The sequence below is a fragment of the Marmota marmota genome, unplaced genomic scaffold (genome assembly GCF_001458135.2).
Source record: "Marmota marmota marmota unplaced genomic scaffold, marMar, whole genome shotgun sequence".
Classification (NCBI taxonomy): Eukaryota; Metazoa; Chordata; class Mammalia; order Rodentia; family Sciuridae; genus Marmota; species Marmota marmota.
The window spans coordinates 23,914,567-23,940,486 of NW_026000093.1; the positions used below are offsets into that span (position 1 = coordinate 23,914,567).

A 25,920-nucleotide genomic window follows, 5' to 3' on the forward strand; every position below is an offset into this window, starting at 1 on the left:
TAAAGCAAAGGCAACTGATAATATATCACCAGCCCCCGCGCAGAAGAAGAAGGAGGAGGAGGTGGTGGAGGAGAAGGAGGAGGAGGGAGGGAGGGAGGGGACTAAATCACCTTTAAATAAAATATTATATCCCCTATGCCTCTTATGTGGTATGACAGGATTGAAAACTAGGAAGCCTGTTGCTGGATGTTCCAGTTAAAAGCAGGGACTCTACAGAATAGAAGAATGGAATCACATATGAGAGGAGCCAAGAAAAGTTGAGGGTTTAGGCCAAGTTAACAAGGGGAATGTTACAATACCCTATGAAAGCAAGACATGAGGGGTAAAATGAACTCAATGTCACTAACTGCAGCTTTCAGCACCTGATAAACAATAGATATCACTGTAAAAAGCAGAGGTACCAAAGGACAACATAGGACTTACACAGAAGGGCTGGCCCTCTTATTCCTAGCATATAGTGAACTCCCAGGCATTCTAGGAGGAAAGGGGGAGGGAAAGAAATCTAAGAGATCCTAAGCAATAACACTTTAAAAAAATATATATTTACAATTTGAACAGGACTAAGTGATAATAAATATGATTAAAGGTAATTTTCCATTACCAAGCAAGATACCAAAAAGTATCAAATTATAGACAGACTAAATAAATATATTCTCTGCACATCTGAGTTGTACTGTCAGTAATCAAAACCATAACAAAAGCATCAGCAAATATCTGATCACATGTGAAAAAAGAAAGAATTTCTTAGGCATAAAAGCAAAGGGAAAAAAATGTTTTTAAAAGCCAAAAGATTAGACCATAAAATCTTTATAATTTTATAAAAAATTAAAATTCAAACTTAGAAAATTACAACCAAAAAAATAGACTGAATATTAATACCTTTAACACATAAACGTGAAAATAGGTCAAAGTAATGTTATAAAAATTAGTCAACTAAATTAGACAAATCACAAAGGATAAAAACAACTAGCAAGGTGGGAGGGAGGAAAGAACAGAAGTTCAGTGGATTAGACAAAGGAAAATGAAGGGAGGTTGGGGGGGGATAGGAAAGACAGTAGACTGAATCAGACATAACTTTCCTATGTTCATATTTGAATACATGACCAGTATAACTCCACATGGGAAGTTATACCCCATGTATGTATAATATGTCAAAATACATTCTACTGTCATATATAAGTAAAAATAACAAAGGAAAAAAAAACTAGCAAACATCTGAAAAAATATCCAGCTTCATTAGCAATCAATAGCATTAAATTTTTTAAATTCCATTTTTTAACTATAGAACAATTTTTCAACTCAGTGTTGTAAGAGTACAAAAGATATTCTCATATACTATAAGAAATCAGGATAAACTTCAATGCAATTAGGCAATACATTATTCTTTTTAACTCTAATATTCCCTTTAAAATAATCTACCTTAAGGAAACAAACAAGGATGCAAACAAAGATTTGTACATTAAGACTTTTTAACTCTAGCATTATTTATAACCAGAAAAGGGGGTAGGGGTGCAATCTAAATAACCAAAACTAGGCATACAATTATAAAATATACCTTGGTCACATGAAGCATTTTATAGCCAGCAAAAATACCTCTCAAAGATTATTTAAAGATATGAAAAACTGACCTATATTAGGTGAATACAGGGCATCATACTGCATATGCAGGATAAACAAATTAAGGCATATTCATACAAAGGAACAATTTCAGCAATAAAAAAGGATAAAACCCAGACATAAATAAAATGGATGAAATCTCAACACAAACAAACAAGAAACAAACAAGAGAACTATTATACAAAGTGAAAGAAGCCAGACATACAGTGAATACTGTATGAGTAGATTTTATATAACTCATACAACAGGCAAAACTAATCTGCGCTGACAAAATGTGATTACTCCTGGGGTGAGAGTATGCTATCAGCAAGAGGTCTCTAGAAACCCTCAGAGTGATAGGAACTTTCTCTACTGTGATATAAGTAGTAATCAGACAAGGATAAACACATACAAATAGTCATCCAAGTATAAATAGATATATGCATAAATAATAGTTATCAAGATGTACACTTAAGATCTGTATATTTCACTATATTATACCTCAATAAATAACTATTACAATTACACATGAAGACAATTTTGATTCAGTTAAATACATTATTATGCTTAAAAAAAACAAGGTACATTAAATCAGAATATTAAGGGTGGCTAATTCTGGGATTACAACTTATTTATATTTCTTTACCTTTCTGTATTTTCCATATTCTCCACATGAGTTTTATATGACTTTTATGATCGGGGGAAAAACTCCACAAAACTTTATTTTGAAACTTCTGCCATGCTTGTAAAAGAAAATTCAGTCATACTTGTAACTATCATAAAGTCATGCAATGTACAAAAAGACAATAAATCCTTGCTTCCTCCAATAAATTACCTATAAATTAGAAATATTTATGTTCATTCATATATTCAGACAAATCAAGAAAAACACTTAATTCTGCTTGGTGAAGGAATGAGAAAGTCAACTGAGAAGTTGACACTATAAACTTTGGGTTGACTTTAAAACGTGGTCCTGCCTTCAACAAATACAGAGCTCTAATGACTCAATAAAAACTAATTTCTGAAAACTGTGGGGGTTTTTTAATGTCTTGCTTTACATTCCCCTCATGAATCTGATTTATCTAAATTCCATGCAAAGTGCACAAAGTGAATTGTAATTACACTGAAAATGCTATCAATTTCAGAAACTTTTCCAATATGCATAAATAATAATGAACAAAATCAAAGAAGACATACAAACCTCTGATTGTACATGCCCCGAAAGTTGTAATTAGCTCTATAATTTGGGAATGGCTTTGGATCTAAGGGCCTGTAGATGGCAGGCTCTCCCCTTTTCATAGCAAGCCCATTCAGTTCCACAGTTGGAGTTATACTGCCTGTTTTAAAAATATATATATATTAATTAAAGGCACAGAAGTGAAATATTCCACAATAAAATGTACAATCTAAACCTTTAATACATTTAATTACCATGGAAGAAGATGAGAGTAGATAACCCCACTGTATGAATTTTAAACAAAGTAAAAAACAAGACAACAGTTTCTAGTGAAATCTCTGGGTATTTTACAATATTTTCTGTACATTAGTGAATAAAAAATTCTACTGTGTAGTCATACTACTTAAAACAAGGTAAACATGAGATTCTTAGATTGCTCAGTTTGGATATTAAGTATTAAACTTCAACATTACTTACCCCAGAAAGCTTTGCATTGTATTCAATCATTAAAAATATCAACTGTGGATTTTTATTTACACTTTGGTAATCAAGTAACAAATAGAGCAGAATATTACTATAATAAATAAGCAATGAATATAAGGTTATCAATAATTCTTGAACTTTATCTAACAAAAAACATTTTTGGAGATTTTTTTCTATAGCCAACAAGACAAAGTAAATATAAGTGATGCTCTGTGGATGACATTTCCTAGAACTAAAATGTCTTCTATTCCTAGGAAATACAAAAAGATATGTACAAGTAGTGCTATCAATGCAAAAAACTAGAAACAGCCTTAAAAACCCATCAAATGGCACCATTTACATAAACATTCATAGCATAAAATACTAAGCAGCTATAAAAAGTATATGAACCTTTGCCTTTGCTTTTTTTTTTAATTTTAATTTAACAATATACCTTGGAGTTTATACTTTAGAAGAACAGAATATACTGTTAAATGAAAATAAGCACAGTACCAATCAGTATATATTATCTGTTATCTAAGAAAGATGAAAATACAAATATATATTTGCTTATTTTTTAAAGGGATAAAGTCAAAGCTCAAAGAAAAATACATAGTTATATAAAGAGAAGGCACAACAGAAAAGGGGAAGAATAAAAACTGGATTTCTTTGAATGTATACTGTTTTATAGATTTTACTCTGAAAATGTGAATTGTTTACAAAATTATTTTAAAACTCCATCAAAGTGGGAAGGAAGCAATCCCTAAAATCAAAAGAAAAATGGAACTGAATCAAGCTGTAAATTGAGTTGATGAATCAAACAGAGAAAATTTGTAAAAGACTTCAAAAATACTATAAAATAAATAATGAGATCCACCTTATAGAAAAAAGAAAATCAAAGAAGTTTCAAACTGTCTTCAATAATCATACTGCCAATAACATGATTTTTAACTAGTAATATACTGTTACTTAATTCAAACAAAATTAAATCATAATGGGGAGCAAAAATCTCTTAAAAAAAAGAAAACAATGCAATTAAGCTAATAGTAAAATCAAATTGGTGGCCTTAGTTGTACAAAGAGTAATTATTTCAAATGACTTTAAATGATGGTAAAATATCATATTTCTAGAGAAAAAGAAACATGCAAAAAATCAGGAAATTATCATATATCTATAAATAGATATAAAACAATGAAAAAAAGTAATTACATTTATGTTAGAAACCACGATTTATAGCTCTATCCACTTAAGAGGACTAAAATCAATCCACTAACAATGAAGACAGCCAATATCATTTGTTTAGTTTATAACACTTCCCAATTTAAAAAAAAAAAAAACACTTTAGAGAAATCATTGGTTCCGGATCTGTTCATAATACTTAGAAATATAAAGGGAACGACTCAAGGATTTATTTGTCTTGCCTCTACTGAATAAACTATACTCAGAACAAGCATATGATGAAGGAAAAGCTCTTTATCTATTAGCTAAATGAATTCCAGCTTATAAATGCAGAAGAAGTAAGTCCCACCAAAATCACCAGTTTTCATCTCCAGATAAAATAATGGATCTTCTAAGCAATGAGCAGGCTGCTACAACAATTAGATCAAATGTTAATGGGAAACTGGATAATGGATGAACCTGGCTAACAATAAAAGAATCACCTGATCAACCTTAAAATCACAAAATAGGAGACCACAAGAAATTGTCTTCTGAGGTAATGCAATACCTATAGACAAAATTACCTATAAAGCAGTCTTGGCAAAAAAAAAAAAAAAAATCTGAATCTACATAGTTTCTTAAGTCATTCATTTACAGGAAATACAAGAATTCGGTGAGGTAAAGCACCCCTGAGTTCAAGCTTCAGTATCACCAAAAAAAGACTAAAGAGACATCACAGACTAAATGCAATAAATGAATCTTGTTTCAATCTTCATTTAAATAAGCCAATTATTTAAAAAAATGAGACTATATGGAAATCTGAACTCTGGACTTTAATGTTAAAAAAATGTTGTTTTGCTTTCTAGATAATGATGTTATTAATTTTTAAGAGTTCCTATCTTAAGGCCAGGGATGTAGCTGAGTTGGTAGAGTGCTTGCCTTGCATGCACAAGGCCCTGGGTTCTAATCCCCAACACCACCAAAAAAAAAAAAAAAAAAATTAAAAAGTATTTAGGATAAAGTAATATGGCTGAGATTTGCTTCAAATAGCCCAGAGAGGAAAAAGATGAGAAATAAGATTGGCTGCCATGAATTGATAATTGTTGAACCTAGTAATTGGTACAGGGGACATTCACATCTTGTTTTCTCTACTTTTGTAAGTTTTTAAAATTCCATAATAAAAAAAACTTAAATATAAAATTATGTCAACCTATCTTAAGTACCAACATAGGTCATTTAGCAAAACGTGTACATATGTTAAATAAATATCTATTTGTTTCCAGTTAGAGGCTATTATGTATAAAGCTATCTTGAACATTTTTGCATAAGTCTTTTTCAGTTCCCATGGATAACAACCTAACAGTTGATCTGCTAGGTCACAGAGTGGGTTTATATTAACTTTATTAGAAACAGCCTAACAGTTTTCCAAAGTTTCCTTTAAAAATTACATTTTAAATTTCATGAAGATTGTGTTAATAATTGACATGTTAATCATTCAAGATTTATGTCACCTTGAATTCTATTTTGCAAATCACAAATAGGATAAAATTCAAACGGAGGCAGAAAAAGCTTAAAACACCTCATCTTCAAGTAAGGCAATAAATAAGAAATCTAATGTGTTTGAAAATCACCAGTTGGTGAGGATATGGGGGCAGGAAATCACCAGTGAAATAATAAGAATGCATGGGTGGGACACACTATATCTGCCACTCACACCATGAACTGGATTTTAAAATAATTGGAAGAGTATTGTGTTCATGTGAGATTAAGTGGATAATACAAATTTTTCATTTGAAAATACAACTATAGTATTTTTTTACAGCAATGTTAAAAACTGGTCTTTATGAAAGAAAAGTAAATGAAAAGCAGAAAGCTCAAACTATATTGAAAAGGCTTCACCTCTCAAGGCACAGTCTCCCTACTTCCTTCATACAGATTAAGCCCCCCCACCCAAGTACATATCTTCTTTACCTCCCCAGGAATGCTTCCACAGAAAAATATCCACAGTACCACTTCAAATTACAAGATGCCCCCAGGAAATGCTAAGCACTCTTGTTTTCAGTGTGAGAGAAGTGGACCCAGTTACATAATGATAACCATCACATAGGGTGATGGACTATATTTTCAGTAAGCAGTGCTGGATTAACTGAATGCCTGTATATTGAAAAGAAAAAGAAAAATCCCAAGCTCTACCTAACATCTCACATAAAACTTGATTCCTGACAGACTGTAGACTGAATTAGAAAGACAAAATGATAGTTTCTAAAAATAAAGTGATGTTATCTCCATAACCTTATGGGAGACAAGAAGTATACCAAAAAAGGCACTAACCATAAAAGAAAAGACTACAAAATTGGTCTTCATTATGTACCATACAATTGTATGGAAAGTGTCTGATATATATATATATATATATATATATATATATATATATTATATATATAATATATATATAGACAAAGGATATGCATCCAAATCAAAAAATAGAAAAAAAAATTTAAAAGATAATGCAGTTATTTTTTAATGGGAAAAAAATATTCCAACTGGCACTTTAAACAGAGGCTATCCAAACACCACAGACACCATCAACAAGAACATGGTGTTTCATTAGGCATCTTCACTAGTTACTACGGAAATTCAAATTAAAACTTCAGTGAATTACTATTAAATCCCTTAGCATAATAGCCAAAATTTTTTGAAAGCTAAAGATATCGAACTATTCATAAGAATGCAAAAAACTCTCCAATACTGCTGGTAGAAAATAAATTGATAGTGTTTAACATTATTTATTAATATTGAACACGTGCATAACCTATTGGAATACAACAATTCCAAATACATACATCCTCAACAAAAATGTATAACAATATTCATGGGGCTGGAATTGTAGCTCAGTGGTAGAGTGCTTGCTATAGCATTGGTGAGGTACTGGGTTCGATTCTCAGCACCACATAAAAAATAAAGGTTAAATTCTTAAAAAAAAAAGAAAGAAAGAAAGAAAAAGAAAGAAGAATGTTCATGGCAGCGTGGCAGTATTATTTCTAATAGCCCCAATTTGAAATAATTCAAATAACTATCAAAAGTACAATGAATAAGTAAATTATGGCATATTCATACAAAGGAATACTATATATCAATAAAATACTACACTGTTAAACACAATATGAATAAATCTCACAAATACAAATGATGAAAAACAAGTTATCACAGAAGACTCAGTGTATGCTTCCAATAAGCAGGAACAACTAATCTGACAGATATCAGAAGAATGGCTTCCTTTGGAGTTTTTTAATGGATTGAAGGTGGCTTCTGATCTGGGAGCTAGTAAAGCCTGTAGTGAGATGTTCACAGTATAAAACTTCATCAGGCTTTACAAATGTAACCTGCGCACTTACATGTATGTGACTGTATATTTTAGAAGTTTACCCTAAATAATCTATTCCTTTTCTCAGTTTACTATGATATTCAACAATGGAAACATCTCCAATGGGCTTTCAGACTCTCTTGTTTGCTTCTCTGACTCTTGGTAGGTTACTTCCTGCTATAATCCTCTAAATGTGGACTTCACTCACAGCTCAATACACAACTACTCCTGCTTTACATTATGTGCCTTGGACAGTTCATTCTGTTCTATTCAAAGTGCTACTCCCAGCACCCTTTCAGAGTGGGGGCATATTGGACTCAATGCATATGAATTTCTCTCTCTCCACCCATTAAACTATGGCAATGATTTCCTAACTGATCACCTTGATTTTACTACCTTCCACCTTCCATTCACATGTCAAACTGAATGTCTTAAAATGCTCTTTTTAAACCCATCATCCACTTTCTCATAAACATTAATTCCCCCAAACTACAGAGAAAATTCAATCTTGAAAAGCTGGTATTCGAGTCCATCACAATCCACTCCCTATCTACACCTCCAGTCTTTTTACTTACTAGTCACTTGTCAACTCACTCTAATTAAAAACTAGCTACCAGAAAAAAAAAAAAAAAAAAAAGTTGTTTTTTTTTTTTTTAACCAAACCATTGTCCAGACTTCTGCCTCTCTTCATTCTCTCAGTCTAGAATATTCTTTCCTCTCCTTCTCAACCTGGCTACTTTATTCAAGGCCCATATCTTATTTCAGTCCATGTTTATCATTCCCTACAATATTGACTGCTATTACTATTCACATGGCACTTAATCACCAATGTTATGGTTTAGATATGATATGTCCCCAAAAAACTCACGTCTGAAACAACGCAAGAAAGCTTAGATGTGAAAAGACTGGGTTAAGAGAGCCTTAACCTAATCAGTGCCTTAATCCCCTAACGGGGATTAACTGGATGATAACTATAGGCAGGAAGTGTGTGGCTGGAGGACTGGAAGAGGTGGGTCATTGGGGGCATGCCTTTGGGGGTATATATTTTGTCTATGATAAGAGGATCCCTCGCCCCTGCTTTTGGTGCCATGTCCTGAGTCACTTTCCTCTGCCACATGATAATCCACTGTAGTGGAATATCATATTCCACCATGATATTCTGCCTCACCTTGGACCCCCAAAGAATGGAGTCAGTCATCTATGGACTTAGACCTCTGAAGCCTTCAGCCCCCAAATACAGTTTTCGTCCTCTAATTGTTCTTGTCAGGTCTTTTGGTTACAACAGTAAAAAAGCTGACTAAAACAACTACCATTTGTTACGCATTTAGGTATAAGACTATAAGCTATTCACAGAAAAGGATAATATTTTATACCTTTTAGATATGAAAAGCAAGAGCTTAATAAAGAGTGGTAATAGTATGGTACTAATGACCAACCAGTAATTTGAAGACATCTTTAAAAATTAAAAAAGTAGACAGTCATTTGTCAACTTCAAATTGAACACAATAGGTTTCTTCTTTATTATAGTAATATTTTTGGCTTGTGTAAATTAATTGCCATTAATAAAAACTATAAACAACTGAACAGAAGTAAAAGGTCTAGTATGAAGACAGCCATAGGAACTCTGGATAGAGCAGTCCTTGAAACAGCAGACTTATTCCTACCTAGTGCAGGCTGCATGAGAAAGAAATAGTGTCTATGTGATTTAATTATGAGTACAAGCTTGGAGATTATAATTAAAATAAAGTAGAGAGTCATCACTGGCAGGCTAAATGTCATTTTTGTTTTTTACTCCATCATAAAAATGCTTAAGGTAATATTAATACTGATCAGAAGAACTTATATTAATAAATTAACAAATGAATGATATAAATGGATATACAAATGATACTAAACTTATAGGAATTTTATTAACTTGATGCACGATGTTCAATACAGATTTGCCTCTTCCCAAAAATAACTGGACACATAATGCTGTTGGTATTTACACAATAAAAACAACTTTTTAAAATTATCCTTGGGATCTTAAAACTAGAATGATCATTTACTCAGCATTTTATACACAAGTGGTTTTGAGATTTATGGGTTTCTGAATAAACATCATATAATGTTAAAAACTGAATAACAACCACTTCTAAAATTTTACATCAACATTCAAAGTATTTCATAAGATGCTCACAATTAATTTTATAATTGTATTAAACTAAAATAAAGAATAACTTCATTGTTAAAAATGCATATCACACATTTGAAAAGAGAGACTGATCATTTCTATTCTTATTTTAGAAAAACACTCAAATTTTCTGGACTTTGCATGCAAATATTTTCACCAACATTGAAAACATAAATAAGGTACCTTAAGAGTATCCACTAAAGCAAATTTTTAGAATAACTGTAATCATCTTCCTCATCTTCTCACCTTCAGTTATTATTCAGCTGTACTGTGCATACACACTACTATTAATATGTGCAACAAGCCTCCTATATTAAAAAAAAAAAAAAACAGAGAACACCATATATGCCACATGACACAACAGAAGAAAACAAGTGAGTACCATACCTGGGTTGTTATTAACATTACTTTTGGGAGGTTTCTGTACTGGTTTGGGAAGTGTAGATTCAGTCAAAGCTTTATTAGCAACAGCTTGTTGGGCCTTCTTTATACTGCTCCCTTCGGATTCCCATGTCTGCTCCCCAAGACTCAGCTGTACTGAGAACATCTTTGAAAATATAAACAGACAAAGAAAACATGAAAATTTTTTCAGGAAATAAAATGGGTTGTCTGAGTGAAACATACATACCACAGAATCAGAATTTTAGTGGTATAAGTGACCTTAGGGATCAATGCAACAAAAATCTTATTTTATCTAGTAAAATAATTTTAAGAGGTTGTATCAAATTGTTTTAATGTAGCTCAAAGGTTAACAGCAGCTCTAAAAGTGTACATTTTGAGTAGAAAAAAATCAGATAGCAAACCCTTTCCTAAATAGAATCACATTATTAATGTCTCAAATAGTCCCCAGAAAAGTACAATAAGTACAAATAAAAGAAACTGTCATAGAAGCCAAAAGGTCCTGTCACTATAAGGGATTTATTAAAAAGTAATAACTTAAATGTTATCCTTAGCACAACATAGTCAATAAATTAGGCAGCCCTATTAAATACTTTATCACCAAGAAATTCAATCCCTACAATGAACATTTAACCAGTCAGCATATTCTGTCCATTTTAACCTCATGAATATTTCTCAAATCTTCCTCTTCTTTCTGCCAATGACACCTCACTAGATCCAGCCTTTCATCATCTGTAGCTTAGACAATAATTTTCAAACTGCTGCTAAAACTACCTTTCTGAAATTCAAACCCAATTGTATTATCTCAACCAACACCAGGTTAAAAACCTTCAACCAAAGCTAGGAGTGGTGGCTGAAACAGGAGGATGGTTTGAGTTTGAGACCAGCCTGGGCAACATAGCAAGACCCTGTCTCCAAAAAAAAAAAAAAAATTCAATTGTTATCATTTTAGCTTGACACAAAAGTTCTACTGTCTATTCTTATTTCACATACATTCTTTCCCTTCTACATTCTACATTCCATTCACACCATTATTTCCATATGAGCTCAAAACCATACTGTTCACCTTTAAAATTTAGGATCGAGTTAAACAATATATACACAATCAGTTTGAACTCACAGACTGCTTATTACTTTGCAGTGTTAATACAAAAGTATTTATATTACAAAAATAAAATGTATCTTTGCAGCAAGATCATGTAGACAATAGCTTAACCAAGTTATTAAAGTTAACATCAATAATTATACAAATTGACATCATGTGCCTCCTGATAAAATCTAATGAGAAGTACACATCAACAATTACATACTCTTCTTGGCCAACAAATCTACTCTTAAGGAAACGATCAGATCTAGATTATGGGATAGTCAATAAGACAACTGGCCTAGACTCCAAAAATGTTGTAAAAGAAAACTGCCCCCGCCCCCCACCCCTTTTCTTTATCAATTAAAGGACACTTAAGAGACATGAAAGACATGATAAAATACAATGCAAGATCCTTGAATAGATTTGTAGTGGGGATTTTAAAGAGGAGGAAAAAAAGGACATATAGAGGACAGCTGGAGAAATTCGACTTTGAAAGATGCTGTGGGTTTAAATGTGTCCTCCCCAAGTTTATGTGTTGAAAATTTAATCTCCAAATGTTAAAAGAGGCAGGGCCTTTAAGAGAAGATTAGGTCACAAAGGGTTTGCCCTCATGAAAGGATTATTTATTACCACAGAAATGGATTCTTACAGGAAGAGTAGGTTTGTTAGAAAAGAAATGCAGGCCCCTCTCGCACTCTCTTGCCATTTAGCCTCCTACCAGGGGATAATGAAGCAAGAAGGCCCTCAAAGAATGCAGCCTCTTAATTTCAGCTTCCCTGCCTCTAGAACTATGAGCCAAAGGAACTTCTTTTCTTTATAAAAATTACCCAGTCTCTGGATTTCTATTATAGCAGCAGCAAACAGACTATTACACAACATGACTAGTAAATGTTGGTTCATGAGTGATAGAGGATGGTTATGCAGAAAAATATCTTTAGTCTTAAATTAAGAAAGAAATGTGTAAGTATTGTTTTTTTTTAAAGGGAAGTTTTATAATGGCAGAAATTTACTGTCGAATTGTATAGGAAAAATAAAGATCTATACAGAAGAAGCAGGAAGTGATGTAATATGACAAATACACTGATTAGTAAATGTGAAAGATACATAAGTCTTATTGTACTATTCTTTTTCTTTTTCTCTTTTTTTTTTTTTTGTGGGGTGGGGGATACTGGGGATTGAACTCAGGGGCACTCAACCACTGAGCCACATCCCCAGCACTATTTTGTATTTTATTTAGAGACAGGGTCTCACTGAGTTGCTTAGTGCCTTGCTTTTGCTGAGGCAGGCTTTGAACTCTTGATCCTCCTGCCTTGGCCTCCCAAGCCACTGGGATTACAGGCATGCGCCACTGCACCCAGCTTGTACTATTCTTTTAGTATTCTGTTTTTCAAAACAATTGAAAAATCTCCATTTGTAATTCAAAATATATACACATCTGTTAAAAATTATTAAATTTTCATATATTCTGATACAATTTAAAACTTATACTTAAAATATATATTTAATACATTTACCTGATTTTAAAATTATTTTTCTTTTTTTTTTGAATATTTACTTTTTAATTTTAGGTGGACACAACATCTCTATTTTATTTTCATATGGTGCTGAGAATCGAACCCAGTGCCTCACGCATGCTAGGCGAGCGCGCCACCACTTGAGCCACATCTCCAGCCCCAAAATTATTTTTCAATGAGCTCTTTTTATTTCAAATTTTGAAATTTAATGAAGAAAGTTTAAAGGTTTTACATTAGATATATATAATATATATCTCATAATTAAAAACAGAAATAAGTATGTAAATATTAGACCTTAAAATTCCTGATGGCATCAGGAAAGCATGTTAAATTTATTCTGGCCAAGTGTGGTGGCACAGGCATATAATCCCAGCAACTCTGGAGGCTGACACAGGGGCATTGCAAAATTGAGGTCACTCAGCAACTTAGTAAGACCTGTCTCAAAATAAAAAATAAAAGGGCTAGGAATGTAGCTCAATGATAAAGCACTGTTGGGTTCAAGCCCCAGTACTGTGGGGAAAAAAATACATATTCTGCATCTCTCCAAACATGACCTCTTTATAGGTAATAATCACATAAATTTAACTGCTCACTACATATTTCTACTAACTTAGGAGGAATAAGTCAAATAAAACATCATCTCCTCCATGCCACATCCCCCCATCAGTTTATATTCTAGGATAATCTGTCCATTATTATCCCAACAATTCCAAGTAAAACCTTAACAGCTTCTTTGATTATCTTTTCCTATTGGATCCAGAGATTCAAGAAATCTGTCAGGCGACTGATTATCTACGGAGGTAACAGAACAGATTTCAGTTAACCACACACAACAAGGAATACAGTCTATTATAGACTGTATACCCCAAAATTCATGTTTAAAGTCCTAATATTCAATATAATAATATTTGGGAAGTGAGATCTTTGGAGATAATTATGTTTAGATAAGGTCAAGAGGATGGGTCTCTGAGACAAGATTAGTTTGCAAAAAGAAAGAAATCCAAATCTCTCTTTCTCCATTATGTGTGGATGCAGCAAGAAGAAAGCATCTGTAAGCCAGGAAAAGAGTCCTTAACCAGGCAGTAAATTAGGTGGAACCCAAATCATGGTACTTGACATGCATGAATGTAAATGACTTTGTTTTCCACAAAATGGATCCCATTAATATTGCTTAAACTTATAACTATCTTTCATTTAAGAATATGCCAATTATTGTAGTACACACTATTTTTTAAAAAGAGATATAAGGAACTGGGGATGTGACTCAGTGGTAGAGCACTTGCCTAGCATGTGCAAGTTCCTGGGTTCAATCTCTACCACCACAACCCCCCACCAAAAAAAAAAAAGAGCTACAGCCAAAAGGAGTGGTCTATGACAAAAGGCAACTGAAGCAATAGGCATAGATTAGCAAAAAGAAGATTCTCAGTCTTAGAAAAACCCAAAAGGAATCCTGAGACTGCCTAGAAATAAAGAGTCTACAAGACCCACTCCCCCTACACACACACACACACACACACACACACACACACCACAGTCCACTTTCACCACAATTCTGTTCAGCCACCAGGCATGGTGGTGTACATCTGAAATGCCAGAGACTCAGGAGGATAACACAGGAAGATCACAAGTTCGAGGCCAACCTGTACAACTTAGCAAGAAAGACCCTGTCTCAAAAAATAAAAAGGGCTGGGATGTCGCTCAGTAGTAGAACGCCCCTTGGTTAATCCCCAGTACTGGGGAGAAAACATTCTGTTCAGACTTTGAAGTCTTGGCAGTGAACTATAAAGTTTATAAGCTGCTCAAAAAATTTCAGTATATTCCTAAAAAACTGTAGGAAAATCAGAATCCTCCTGGATTCCTCCAGAATTTTGCAAGGTAGCCTAGTCTTCCTTTACCACACACAGAGGGTAGAGATGGGGGTCAGTAACAGAACAATCCAGCTCATTTCTCTTGGGGTAATACCATCAAAGCTCTGGACTAAAACCTAAATATGCATGAGCCTTCAGGAGGAACAGAGCTAATTCTAATTATTTTAGCTAAAATACCACAGTCAGTGGTGTTTCAACACCACAGTGTTTCTACTTCTGCTGAAATGAACTCACTATAAGGATAAATAGTGCTCCTCAGACAAAATGTGAGTTCACAGAACTCTTTGAGAGTCAGAACTCTTTCAATTAATGGCTTACAAATGCGTCTTTTCTCTGGACTATAACAAGATTTAGGCCAAGATCATCAAAGCAAATATTAAATAGTGACTATCCCTTTGAAAAGAAATACATCAATCTTATTCTTTAATGTACATGCTGAATTCTTCTAACATCCTATTTCACAGATTTCTATTGTTCATGAACACACATAAATTACTTTTCCACTTTATAATGTTTTCACTTTTGAGCTTCAGAGCAATGTCAGGAAACTTTAACAAGGGAAAACTATTTTGAAATAAACAACGATACACTGGGAATCCTACTCTTTTCAAAGTTACAGAGAAAAAGAATCTTTAGTTCCTTTTTGTTTTTTGCTTTTCAGAAAAGCTGACTATTGTTATTCACACCTTGAATTTAATTTTTCATTCATTGTATTCATTCACTCATTCAATAACTACTTACTGTCTACTATATGCACCATTACAGGCAGTGAGAACACAGCAGTAAGCAGACAAAATTAAAGCCCTGCCCTCATACGGTTTATAATTGGGGAAGACAAAAACAATAAAATATCTTAAGTGGTTAAGATTTACTGAGAAAAAGAGAACATGTGTGACAGAGACTAGGAATTCAGTTCCAGATGTACTCAGCTTGACTTATTAGACACTCAAGTAGCAATGATTAATAGGCAATTATAAATGCAATTCTAGATGCAAGGGACAGCTCTGGCTGAAGACATAAATTTGAATACTGACAGCATGTAAATGTTATTTAAAGTTATAAGACTGTATGACATCACCAAGGGAGTCCAGTCAAGGGAGTAAGAAGAGGTCCAAGATCTGAACTCTGGGACTCCACAACATTAAAACGTTTAAGAGACAGAGGGGTGGGGGGAATCAAAGGAAATTTTTAAAGTGTGGCCAGTTAAACAATAGGAAAAAACAGCACAGTGTCTTGGAAGCTAACAAAAGAAACATCTCAATAAGGAAATGAATATATTTCACCTAAATCAAATATAGGCAACAGATCAAGTAGCACAGGACTGACAATTGTTAAGAAATTTAAAGAGGATATTACTGGTGACCTTCATTAGACCAGTTTTAAACAGTGGGAATGGTGGGAACAAAATCATGCCTACAGAGGAATTCAAAACAACTAATGTGGACAACTCCTTTTAAGAGTTTTGCTATAAAGAACAGGAGAATTAGGTTATCAATGGAGGAGGAAGTGGAGTCAGGAGATCTTTTTAAGATTGAAAAAAATGAATAGGCTATCTGTATGCCAATGGGAATAATTCACTAGCAGGGGAAATTGACAGCACAAAAGCAAGCAGGGGTCAAGAGAAAAGGGCAGGGGGGGAAGTGAACCTGGAGTAATGGGCTTGTGGTCTAGTACACAAATGGAAGGCTTGGCTTCTACAGGCCATTCTTCCATTATTCAGAAAAGAAGGCAAAGTTCAGATTTGAGGTTGGGATTCTGCCCAGCAAGTACCCGTCAACAAGACAGACAAGACAGCTAAGGACATTTATATACAAATCATTCAGAATTTTAAGTTGAGCAAGGACCTAACTAAGAAATAAGGGAAGTGGGGCTGGGGCTATAGCTTAGTGGCAGAATGCTTGTCTAGCACATGTGAGGCACTGGGTTCAATCCTTAGCACCATAAAAAAATAAATAAAATAAAGGCATTCTGTCCATCTACAACTACAAAAAGAAACAATGGAAGTGAGGAACAGTAAAAAGCTGGTAGAATCAATAGATTGGTCATATGGAAGGACTGTTGAAATCAAATTACAATAAACAATGATCTAGAAAGTTATGAGGTTCATGTCAGCAAGAGATGAGTCCCGGAAACCAAAATTATGGAGGATTTTGGGGTCACTGGTAGTGACAAGGTCAAGAGTGCAATTACAGAAATGAGTGGCTGAAGGAAAGTAGAAAACAAAATAAATGGAAAAGTTCCAGGAACTGAAAGGTCAGCATGCTGGAACAATTATCTAGTTAGATGTCAAAATCACTAAAAATTAGCCAGGTATGGGAGTACACACCTATAATCCCAGTGACTCAGGAAGCTGAGGCAGAAAGGCTACAAGTTCAAGGCAACCCTCAACAACTTGGTGAGACCCTCAGTGACTTAGCAAGACTCTGTCTCAAAATAAAAAATAAAAAGGACTGGGGATGTAGCTCAATGGTAAACTCCCCTGGGTTCAATCCTCAGTATAAAAAAATAAAAAATCACTAATAATTTAAATGGAAGGAAAATTGCAGAAAGTGAAAGGGAGCCATGAGAAATGTGATGAATAACCCAGAGATCAATAAATTACTATCATGAATGGAAGTGGGGCGTTTCTGATTACATGACACCAAAACTCGGAATTACCTCAAGGAAGAATACCTAGAATTGGTAATAAGGAGTTGAGAAGGACATGTGGGCAAGGGACATAAGGAATAGTAAATATACAACCCTAAATAAGCAGAGGGTAAGAACAAAAGTAATACACAACATATACTACTGTCACAATACGGTAATCACTACAACTTCAGGTCCTGCTGGAGGCCCAGTGGGAAGATTAGAGGTTTAACAGAAGTTTGGAATACAAGACAGTAAGCTTGGTGTTCAATAAAAGCAAAAATGATCTTAAAGGTAGAGAGAAATCTAACTTAGGCAGAGCACAGAAATGTGAAAATAACATGAAATATTCTGAGAAATGCAAACAGTTCAACATGATTAAGAGCACAAAGTATATAAAAGAGAGTCAGGATACATAGATGAACAAGTAAAGCCTAGCCAAACTATTTTCTCTGCCAATACAAGAATACGAGATAATATGAAAAACTTAAATAGTTGCCTATGAGTCCTTCAGAAAAGCCTCTACCAGGGAGCAACACTGACAGATTTTAATTTCATTTTATTTTCCTTACTTTAAGGGAGATGATAGAGAAAAATTAATCCAATAGCCAATGGCTTTATGAAGATCAATCAACTCTTACAGAATCAACTGTTCCTACATTGCATATAAAAATGTATAATTACCATAATATCCAATATTTAAAATGTGCCAAGGAAAATTAGGCACAACTGAGATTTTTCACAGATGAACAGACATCAAATATACTAATTGTAGACTTCTTTATAACATGTATATATGTAAACGTGTATGTAGCTATATACAAATTGCTTGTCCATCTAAAAGAATAATATTATAACAATACACAGATGATAATGCTGGAATACACAACTTTCACAAATGATGAATCTTAAAACTAAACATCACACTGGAGAGGATGTATCAATAGTTAACCATTGCATGATCTGCTCTGTCTCCATTATATTGTATCAGCTGTGATTTAATGGAAAGAGTACTGTACTTGGAGCCAACAAACATACTTAAGTGCTAGTACTGTCAATCCTGAACTATAAAGCAAGTCACTTTTCTGTGCCTGAGTTTCCCAATTTACAAAGCAGAAATTTTAAAAACCTGTATTTCTTGTGTTTTTGATAAGGTTTTTGTGAGGTACTGTATCTGAAAGCATTTTACAAATCATAATAAGCAACAAAATTGTTTACATTTCAAAATATTGATACAAAACAAAGAGCCTCCAGGTCATCTACCACCCCACACTCCAAAATAATGTACAATTAACACCTGAGATGGTAAGTCTGCTAATTTGATAAGCATGTCTGACCACCTCTCTTCATAACCTTACCTTCGAATGAGCAGGCCCGCTTTCACTCAGAAGTTTATACTGGGGTTGGATGCTATTGAAACGGGCCAACTCATTTACCAGACACATTGGAGTTTTCTCTTTGGGGTTTGCCATTTTATCTTGGAGAGAAGCTGTAAATAAAAAGGCTATAAAGTTTTTGTCAAGAATGACTTTACAAAATGGAAGAAAACTAGTTTCACTTTTTGGACTAAAATTAGATTGTATACATGAATAAATTATTTTCATGAATTTTGTATTTCAAAAATCAAATTGTCTAAAATGTCTTCCATTACATGCAACAGAAGTATATATCACATTTTAAACAATAAAGTACCTTTTTCTTAAATACTTCTCTATACATATGTAACAACAGCATAGATTTTTAAATAAGGTTATAACTTTCAATTTATATTATAAATTTCCTTTACTCTCAAGAAATTCTATCATAATCAAGTAAATTCTTGACTACTTATTACTAAAAAGCTTATTCTGTCCACCTTTTCTAGCCTTTCTTTTTTATTTTTTTCCTTCTCATTTGGAGGCAGCACAGTAGTAGAAAAGGTTATAGACTTGGGAATCAAGTTCTAAAAGTAAGTACTTGTTCTTCCAACTATATTTGGGAACCCTCAGCAAATTAAACTTTCTTTTCTTTTCTTTTCTTTTTTTTTTTTTTTTTAGGAAATTTTGAAAGTTAAAAGTAGAAAAAATAATTTAACAAATGCCCACTACCGAACAGTCAGAACTGAAATCGGTAACATTTTCCATATTTACCTTAAATCTTGATTATTTCACATTATAGTTATGAATCTCTTCTATTAAAAAACAGTACTTCAACTAAGTTCCTTTTATCTTTTCCAGAGACTACTAATACAAAAATTTAGAATATACTCCTGTAGGATATTTCAAAATATATTTATGGACATACATGTATATTCATGAGAAAATACACTTTTGACACATTTGGTTTTGTATTTACATAAACAATAATAATAAACTTAGAATTTTTCACAATTTACATTCCTCACTCTTCATTATGTTTTTACAATTTTAACCTATATAGATCTAGTGCATTACATCTAACTGCTATAGATTTTTCCATACAATAATGTAGTTATCCCTATCTCTACTAAGAGACATTTAGGGTGCTTTCTAATTCTTCACTCTTACAAGAAAATGCTGCTAAACAGCTTTCAGAATGACTGTACCAAATGAAATTCCCCTGGCAGCATAAGAATTACAATTTATCCTCAAGCTTGAAAATATGGAGTATGGCAGCCAGGTACTTTAATTTTCCATTACTTGATGTTTGACAAATGGTATCCCACTAATGTCTCTTGGGTATTTTTCCCTACTATTATTTTTATTTGCATGCCCAGATTTAACTAGTAAGGTTAAACATTTTGTCTTACTTTATGCATCACTGTGAACTACTCCTGTTCTTTCCTGATTATCTTATGTGTTATAGTTCTCTTTTTTATTCATGCATATGATACAAGGGATTGATCTCATGACCTGATACATGGTATGCAAGTGATCCACCACTTGAACTACATCCTCAGCCCTTTTTTTGAAACAAGATCTCATCAAGTTACCCAGGCTAGCCTCAAACCTGGTATCCTACCTCAGCCTACCGAGTAGGTGGGATTACAAATGTGACTATCAAGAGTTACCAATCATTTCTCTTATAGTTTGTGCTTTTTATATCTTGTTTAAAAAATCCTTCCCTAACCTTCAAGGTCTTAATGACTTTGCTTAAAGTTACTAAACTTTCTATTCTTTCTATAAAATGAAGGTAGGAAAGCTACCCTACTTAATTCGCAATTTTATTGTGAGTTTAAGATTTTAAAAAGTATAGTATGGTTTTCTAAACTATACTGCAAATATAAGGTATTATTATAGCTTCAGAATAATTTTCTAATATTATATTTTTTTTATCCTATATTTTTCTTCATCTCATTTATAGACAGATTTAACTAATTTTCAGTTTTCCTTTCATCTCCCATTGATCAATGCCAATAAAAATTCTAAAACCTAGCTATTAAACATGCAAGTTTACTTAAATAAACTATAGGCACAATGTATGGATAATACATAAAATAAACAGAAATTGCTGATTTTAAGAACTTCATCCTCAAACTTTCTATGGCAAAGATTAGTGTGGAAAACAGTATTCTTTTAAATTCCTAATTACTCTTAAACCAATAATTTACTACAATGACTTGATCATGAACATTATGATTAAGAAACTATTTGGGGGCTGAGATTATGGCTCAGTGGTAGAGTGCTCACCTAGCACACGCAAGGCACTGGGATTGAGCCTCAGCACCACATAAAGATAAATAAAAGTATTGTCCATCTACAACTAAAAAAAAAAAATTTTTAAAAAGGAACTATTTTATGGGCTGGGGTTGTGGCTCAGTAGTAAGAGCAGTTGCCTAGCACATATGAGGCACTGGGTTTAATACTCAACACCATATAAAAATAAGTAAATAAAATAAAGTTTTTTTAAAAAAGAAACTATTCTACAAGAAAACTACATAAATACCTGATAAGGCCTAAGTAAAAAAGAGAGAAAAATCTAAATAACCAAGTGTAGAACCAATACAGCTGACAGCTGAATTTACAATTAACTATTTTTAGTGTCTGCAAAAAAAAAAAAAAAAACATAAAAACTAGCAATTATTTCTTTTGGGAATAGTACAAAGAAAAAAGACAAGAGAAGTTGAGAAAACCCACATTTTACTTAATCCATTGTGTGTTCAATTTGGAAAATTGGTTATCATGGAAAATTTGGTGACCTGCAGCTATAATCAATTTTAGTTCTTGCTTACCATGATATGAAATACTCAAGTGCAACAAATAGCATGGCTTATTGAACATCAAAAAGCAAAAATAGAATGACTTTTTTTTTTTGGTAAAAATGAGAAAATATTGAAAATCTGGTAAAAATCAGCCTATTTCATTTAATACTGGAACAATAGTTATACTACTAATGTACAATTTTCATAATTCAATAATGCTGCAAATTCATCTGATGCAAAAATATCAGAGCATAGCTGGCATAATGTAAAATTTTATAGTATGAAAATGCTTAATTGTTCAAGTTTTAAATATATTAAAAAGTGATTAATGGGGCTGGGATTGTGGCTCAGCGGTAGAGTGCTCGCCTAGCACAGGCGGGACCCGGGTTCAAACCTCAGCACCACATAAAAAAAAAAAGGCATTGTGTTGTGTCCATCTACACCTAAAAAATAAATATAAAAAAAAAGTGATTAAGCCAGTGTGGTGGTGCACACTTCTAATCCCAGTGACTAGGGAGGCTGAGGTAGAAGCATCACAAGTTTAAGTCCAGCTGAACAACTTAGGGAGATCCTGTCTAAAAATAAAAAAGGCTGGGGATTTAGTCAAGTGTTCCCCTGGGTTCAATCCCCAGCAAACCACCCCCTCTAAAAAAGTGAATAAGATGGTACATTTATAGTCACATGAGCCTTTTTTGATTTAAAAAAAAAATTGATCTAAATCCTTTTAAGGAAGTGCTAATAACATGCTATACAACTTATATTCCACTAATTTTAATTCTGTATTCATAAAATTAACATGAATCCAACAAAGCATTTTAATGTTTGATATTTTGGTCTAAGAACCTACTTTACTTTGTTTTGTTTTTGCAGTTCTAGGGATCAAACCCAATATCTTGCACATGCTAGGCAAGTACTCTACCACTGAACTACATCCCTAGCCCAAGATCTTGCTTTGATAAAGCTTCATAATTAAAATCCAAAATATTTAAAGTTAATTGATGGGAAAATAACTGTAGTTGTAATGTTTTCCTTTACAAAATGATTAAAACTTTATTCTAAATAGCTGTTTCCCTATTTATTAGTATTAACTATTCGACAGAGCCTAATGATACAGCAATAATTTTAGAATTATACCAAAATTTGGATAAAGCATCTACAAATTATAAAACAAATTGCTCTATAAAAATGGAGATATAGAGCTGAGGAGTATAGCTCAATGGTAGAGCACCTGCAAGAATGTTTGTGGCTCTGGGTTCAATCCCCAGTATCACATACACAGACAAAAAAAAAGAGAGAGAGAGACAGAAACACAGATAGACTTAATTTATATATAACATTTTAGAAAAGTTAACACTGCAAAAAATGAGAAAAAATTTTATGTAGATAGACATTTTCAAGAAACCTAGGTTATCCCTGAAGTTATTTTGAAGTAAGCTTCAAGTTCATTGGGTAGCTGGTAAGCAAGAGCCTACTTACAAGTAAATAAAACTGATAATAATGGATTTCATTATCTAAGACTCTGCCATTTGGAGAGAACAACTGGGTTGTTGATTTCCTCTTCTGGTAAAGAGCATGTTTTGGATATCTCTGTCTCTTACTGATATCTATATGACCTTAAGAAAGAACTTAAATCCTAGCTGGATACAGGAGGCTGGGACAGGAGGATCACAAGTTCAAAGCCAGTCTCAGCAATGGCAAGGGACTAAACAACTCAGTGAGACACTATCTCGAAACAAAATATAAAATAGGGCTGAGGATGTGGCTCAGTGACTGAGTGCACCTGAATTCACTCCCTGGTACCAAAAAAAAGAAAGAAAGAAAGAACTTATATCTTAAATCTCACTTTCTATATAGTAAAATAGGGATAGTAGTTGTTTTATCTTATTAGATGATTGTATAGGTTGAATAAAATGATATAAGACACTGTTAACTATGATTAAGAATCCACTGTTATTGTGATAATAAGTATTTATTAAAACATGCTATCATCAAATACTAAAACTATTAAGAAAGCTATACAAATGTTTTTCATGTCTCCCTATTACAAATATTTTGAACTAAAATGTTCTGTTAGGATAAATTGATTTTATTCATAGAAATGTACTTCTTGAATATATGTGAAAAGCATGTGTTATTATTTTTCCTGGTATATCACACATGCCTAATGTTGTTTTCCATGAAAATTCCCAAGTATTATATGAATTACACTTAAGATTTTTCATATGTGTATAAGGGAATATTCTACCTTTATTGATCTGAAATTTATTTACATGTAACTTGCCATAAATTGGATAAGAAACACTGATACCAACAGTAAATGCATATCCAACAAAAGCATAGATACATTCTATTTTTTTAGATGTACTCTACTTTTATATCTATACAAAATTTCTTGGACTCTCTGGGACTTGAATCTTTAAATTATACCGAAATAATGTAGCTCACAGTTTTCAATGAACAAGCAAATTCTCTGTATCCAAAGGAGCTCATACTCTCCGAGAAGAAAAAAGACACATAAAGTAGACACATACAATAATTTACAGTATTTTCAGTGCTGTAATAAGGCTGTTATAAGGAATCCTCATGAAAAGGAGTGTAGAAAATAAGGTTTTAAGAGGTGGCAATCGGGTTAGTTAAGGAAAGCAGGAATCTACCAAGGCAAGATGAGAGAAAGTCACGCTTTTCAAAGACAAGGGGAAAAGCACAGAAAACATCATATTTGACAAATGCAAGCAGAACATTTAACACAATTCAAAATGAATGGAAGGCAATAATGGGGAAAAAATGTAATTGGAATTCACTACAACTCCAAAAGTTTCCTAAACCAGAACTCCTACCTCCTCTTCCAAAGCATATTTCTCTAGAGAAGAGTCTATTTCTATCCCTATTCCTAGAAGTGATTTGGACACAGTTTTTATATCTCTTTCCCGACTCTCCTCTCTCTCTTCTATTAGAAGAAAATCACCCTAATCTCCAAGGGAAAAAAAAAATTTAAGACAAAAAATAAACTCTTGCCTTCTACAAGAAATGCTACTTCAGGCTGTCCAAGCAAAATCACTGCTGAACTATTTAGGTGTTGAACTACTCTATTATAACATTTATCTACCAGGAAAAAATGTAAGTTCCTATCTCACATAAACACAAAAATAAATTCCAAAAGTATTAAAATACAAAATACCACAAAAGCACACAAAAAAAATTGGACTAGCTATATTTCATAGTCCTATAATATAGAAGGTATTAAAGATAAGAAACATAGAAGGTACAAAAGAAAAAAACTGATAATTAACAACATAAAAATGTAACATTTTGGCAAAGCAGAACACACGATCACCAACAATAAAAAATTAAAAAAAAAAAAAAAAGAACACACGATAAATAACACTAAGAAACAATCTATGGAAATACTGGTAACAAATGAAGACAAACTGTTAACAATTATAAAATACAAAAATAACATAAATCAGTGTTTTTTAAAGCCAAAAGAAAAAAGGGAAAATGTATACACAATCCATGTAATGTTTTAGTTTCCCTTTTTTTTTAAGTGCTCTACCACTAAGCTACATCCCCAGCTCCAAATCACATAATTTACTGAGAAAACATAACTGTTCCAAAAAAAAAAAGAATTAAAAAAATAAAAATTCAAACTCCAGTGAGATATAATAGCTAGCAATTTTTTTCTTTTTTTAATATTTTTTTAGCTATAGATGGGCTATTTATTTAATTATTTATTTATGGTGCTGAAGACCAAACCCAGGGTCTCATACCTGTGAAGCAAGTGCTCTACCACTGAGCTACAGCCCCAGTTCCTTTTTTTGTTTTTTGAATTAAATTTATTTTTAACTGATACATAAAAATTATAACTAGTCATGGAGTAATATGATGTTTTCAATACATGTATGTATTGTATAATATTTAAATCAGGTTGAGTATCTCTACCTTCTCAAACATTTATCATTTCTTTATAGTAAAAACTTTCAAAATTCTTTCTTCTAGCTTTTTAAAAATGTACAGTGCATTAACATAATTTTTTTTAATATCATGTAAGCACTGGCAAGGATGTCAGGAAACGGTTGCAAACATTACTGATGCAAACATAAATTAGCGCTAATTTTTGGTGTACAATGTTGATTCAAGTTTCCACTGTACCTAAGTTTAAAACAGCAACTCTACATCTAGGCATAAATACAAGTGGAAGATTAAAATAAGAAAGCAAGACTGTAGTAATAAGAATTATAAATAAGATAATTTATCCACCAATAATGGATTGGTAAAATAAACTGTAAGGATATGCAGCTTTGAGGCCACTTTTTTTTTTTTTTTTTTTTTTTTTTT

General features: G+C 32.8%; 1 protein-coding gene across 12 annotated transcripts in view; it reads right to left on the bottom strand.

Moving 5' to 3' along the window:
• Stau2 (staufen double-stranded RNA binding protein 2) overlaps nucleotides 1-25,920 on the bottom strand; it is a 281,161-nt gene that overhangs the window by 240,222 nt on the left and 15,019 nt on the right. For 6 of the 12 annotated variants that reach the window (XR_007340579.1, XM_048783063.1, XM_048783064.1 and 3 more), the window contains 4 exons: nucleotides 18,785-18,915; nucleotides 10,318-10,477; nucleotides 2,798-2,933; nucleotides 424-474 (listed from right to left, as the gene is read on the bottom strand). Coding sequence is in view for 11 of the 12 variants with exons in the window: in XM_048783062.1 (XP_048639019.1) it covers nucleotides 424-474; nucleotides 2,798-2,933; nucleotides 10,318-10,477; nucleotides 18,785-18,915 (478 nt within the window). In the remaining variant the exon portion in view is untranslated. The remainder of the gene's footprint in view (nucleotides 1-423; nucleotides 475-2,797; nucleotides 2,934-10,317; nucleotides 10,478-18,784; nucleotides 18,916-25,920) is intronic. The other 6 variants (XM_048783066.1, XM_048783067.1, XM_048783065.1 and 3 more) reach the window with 3 other exon arrangements.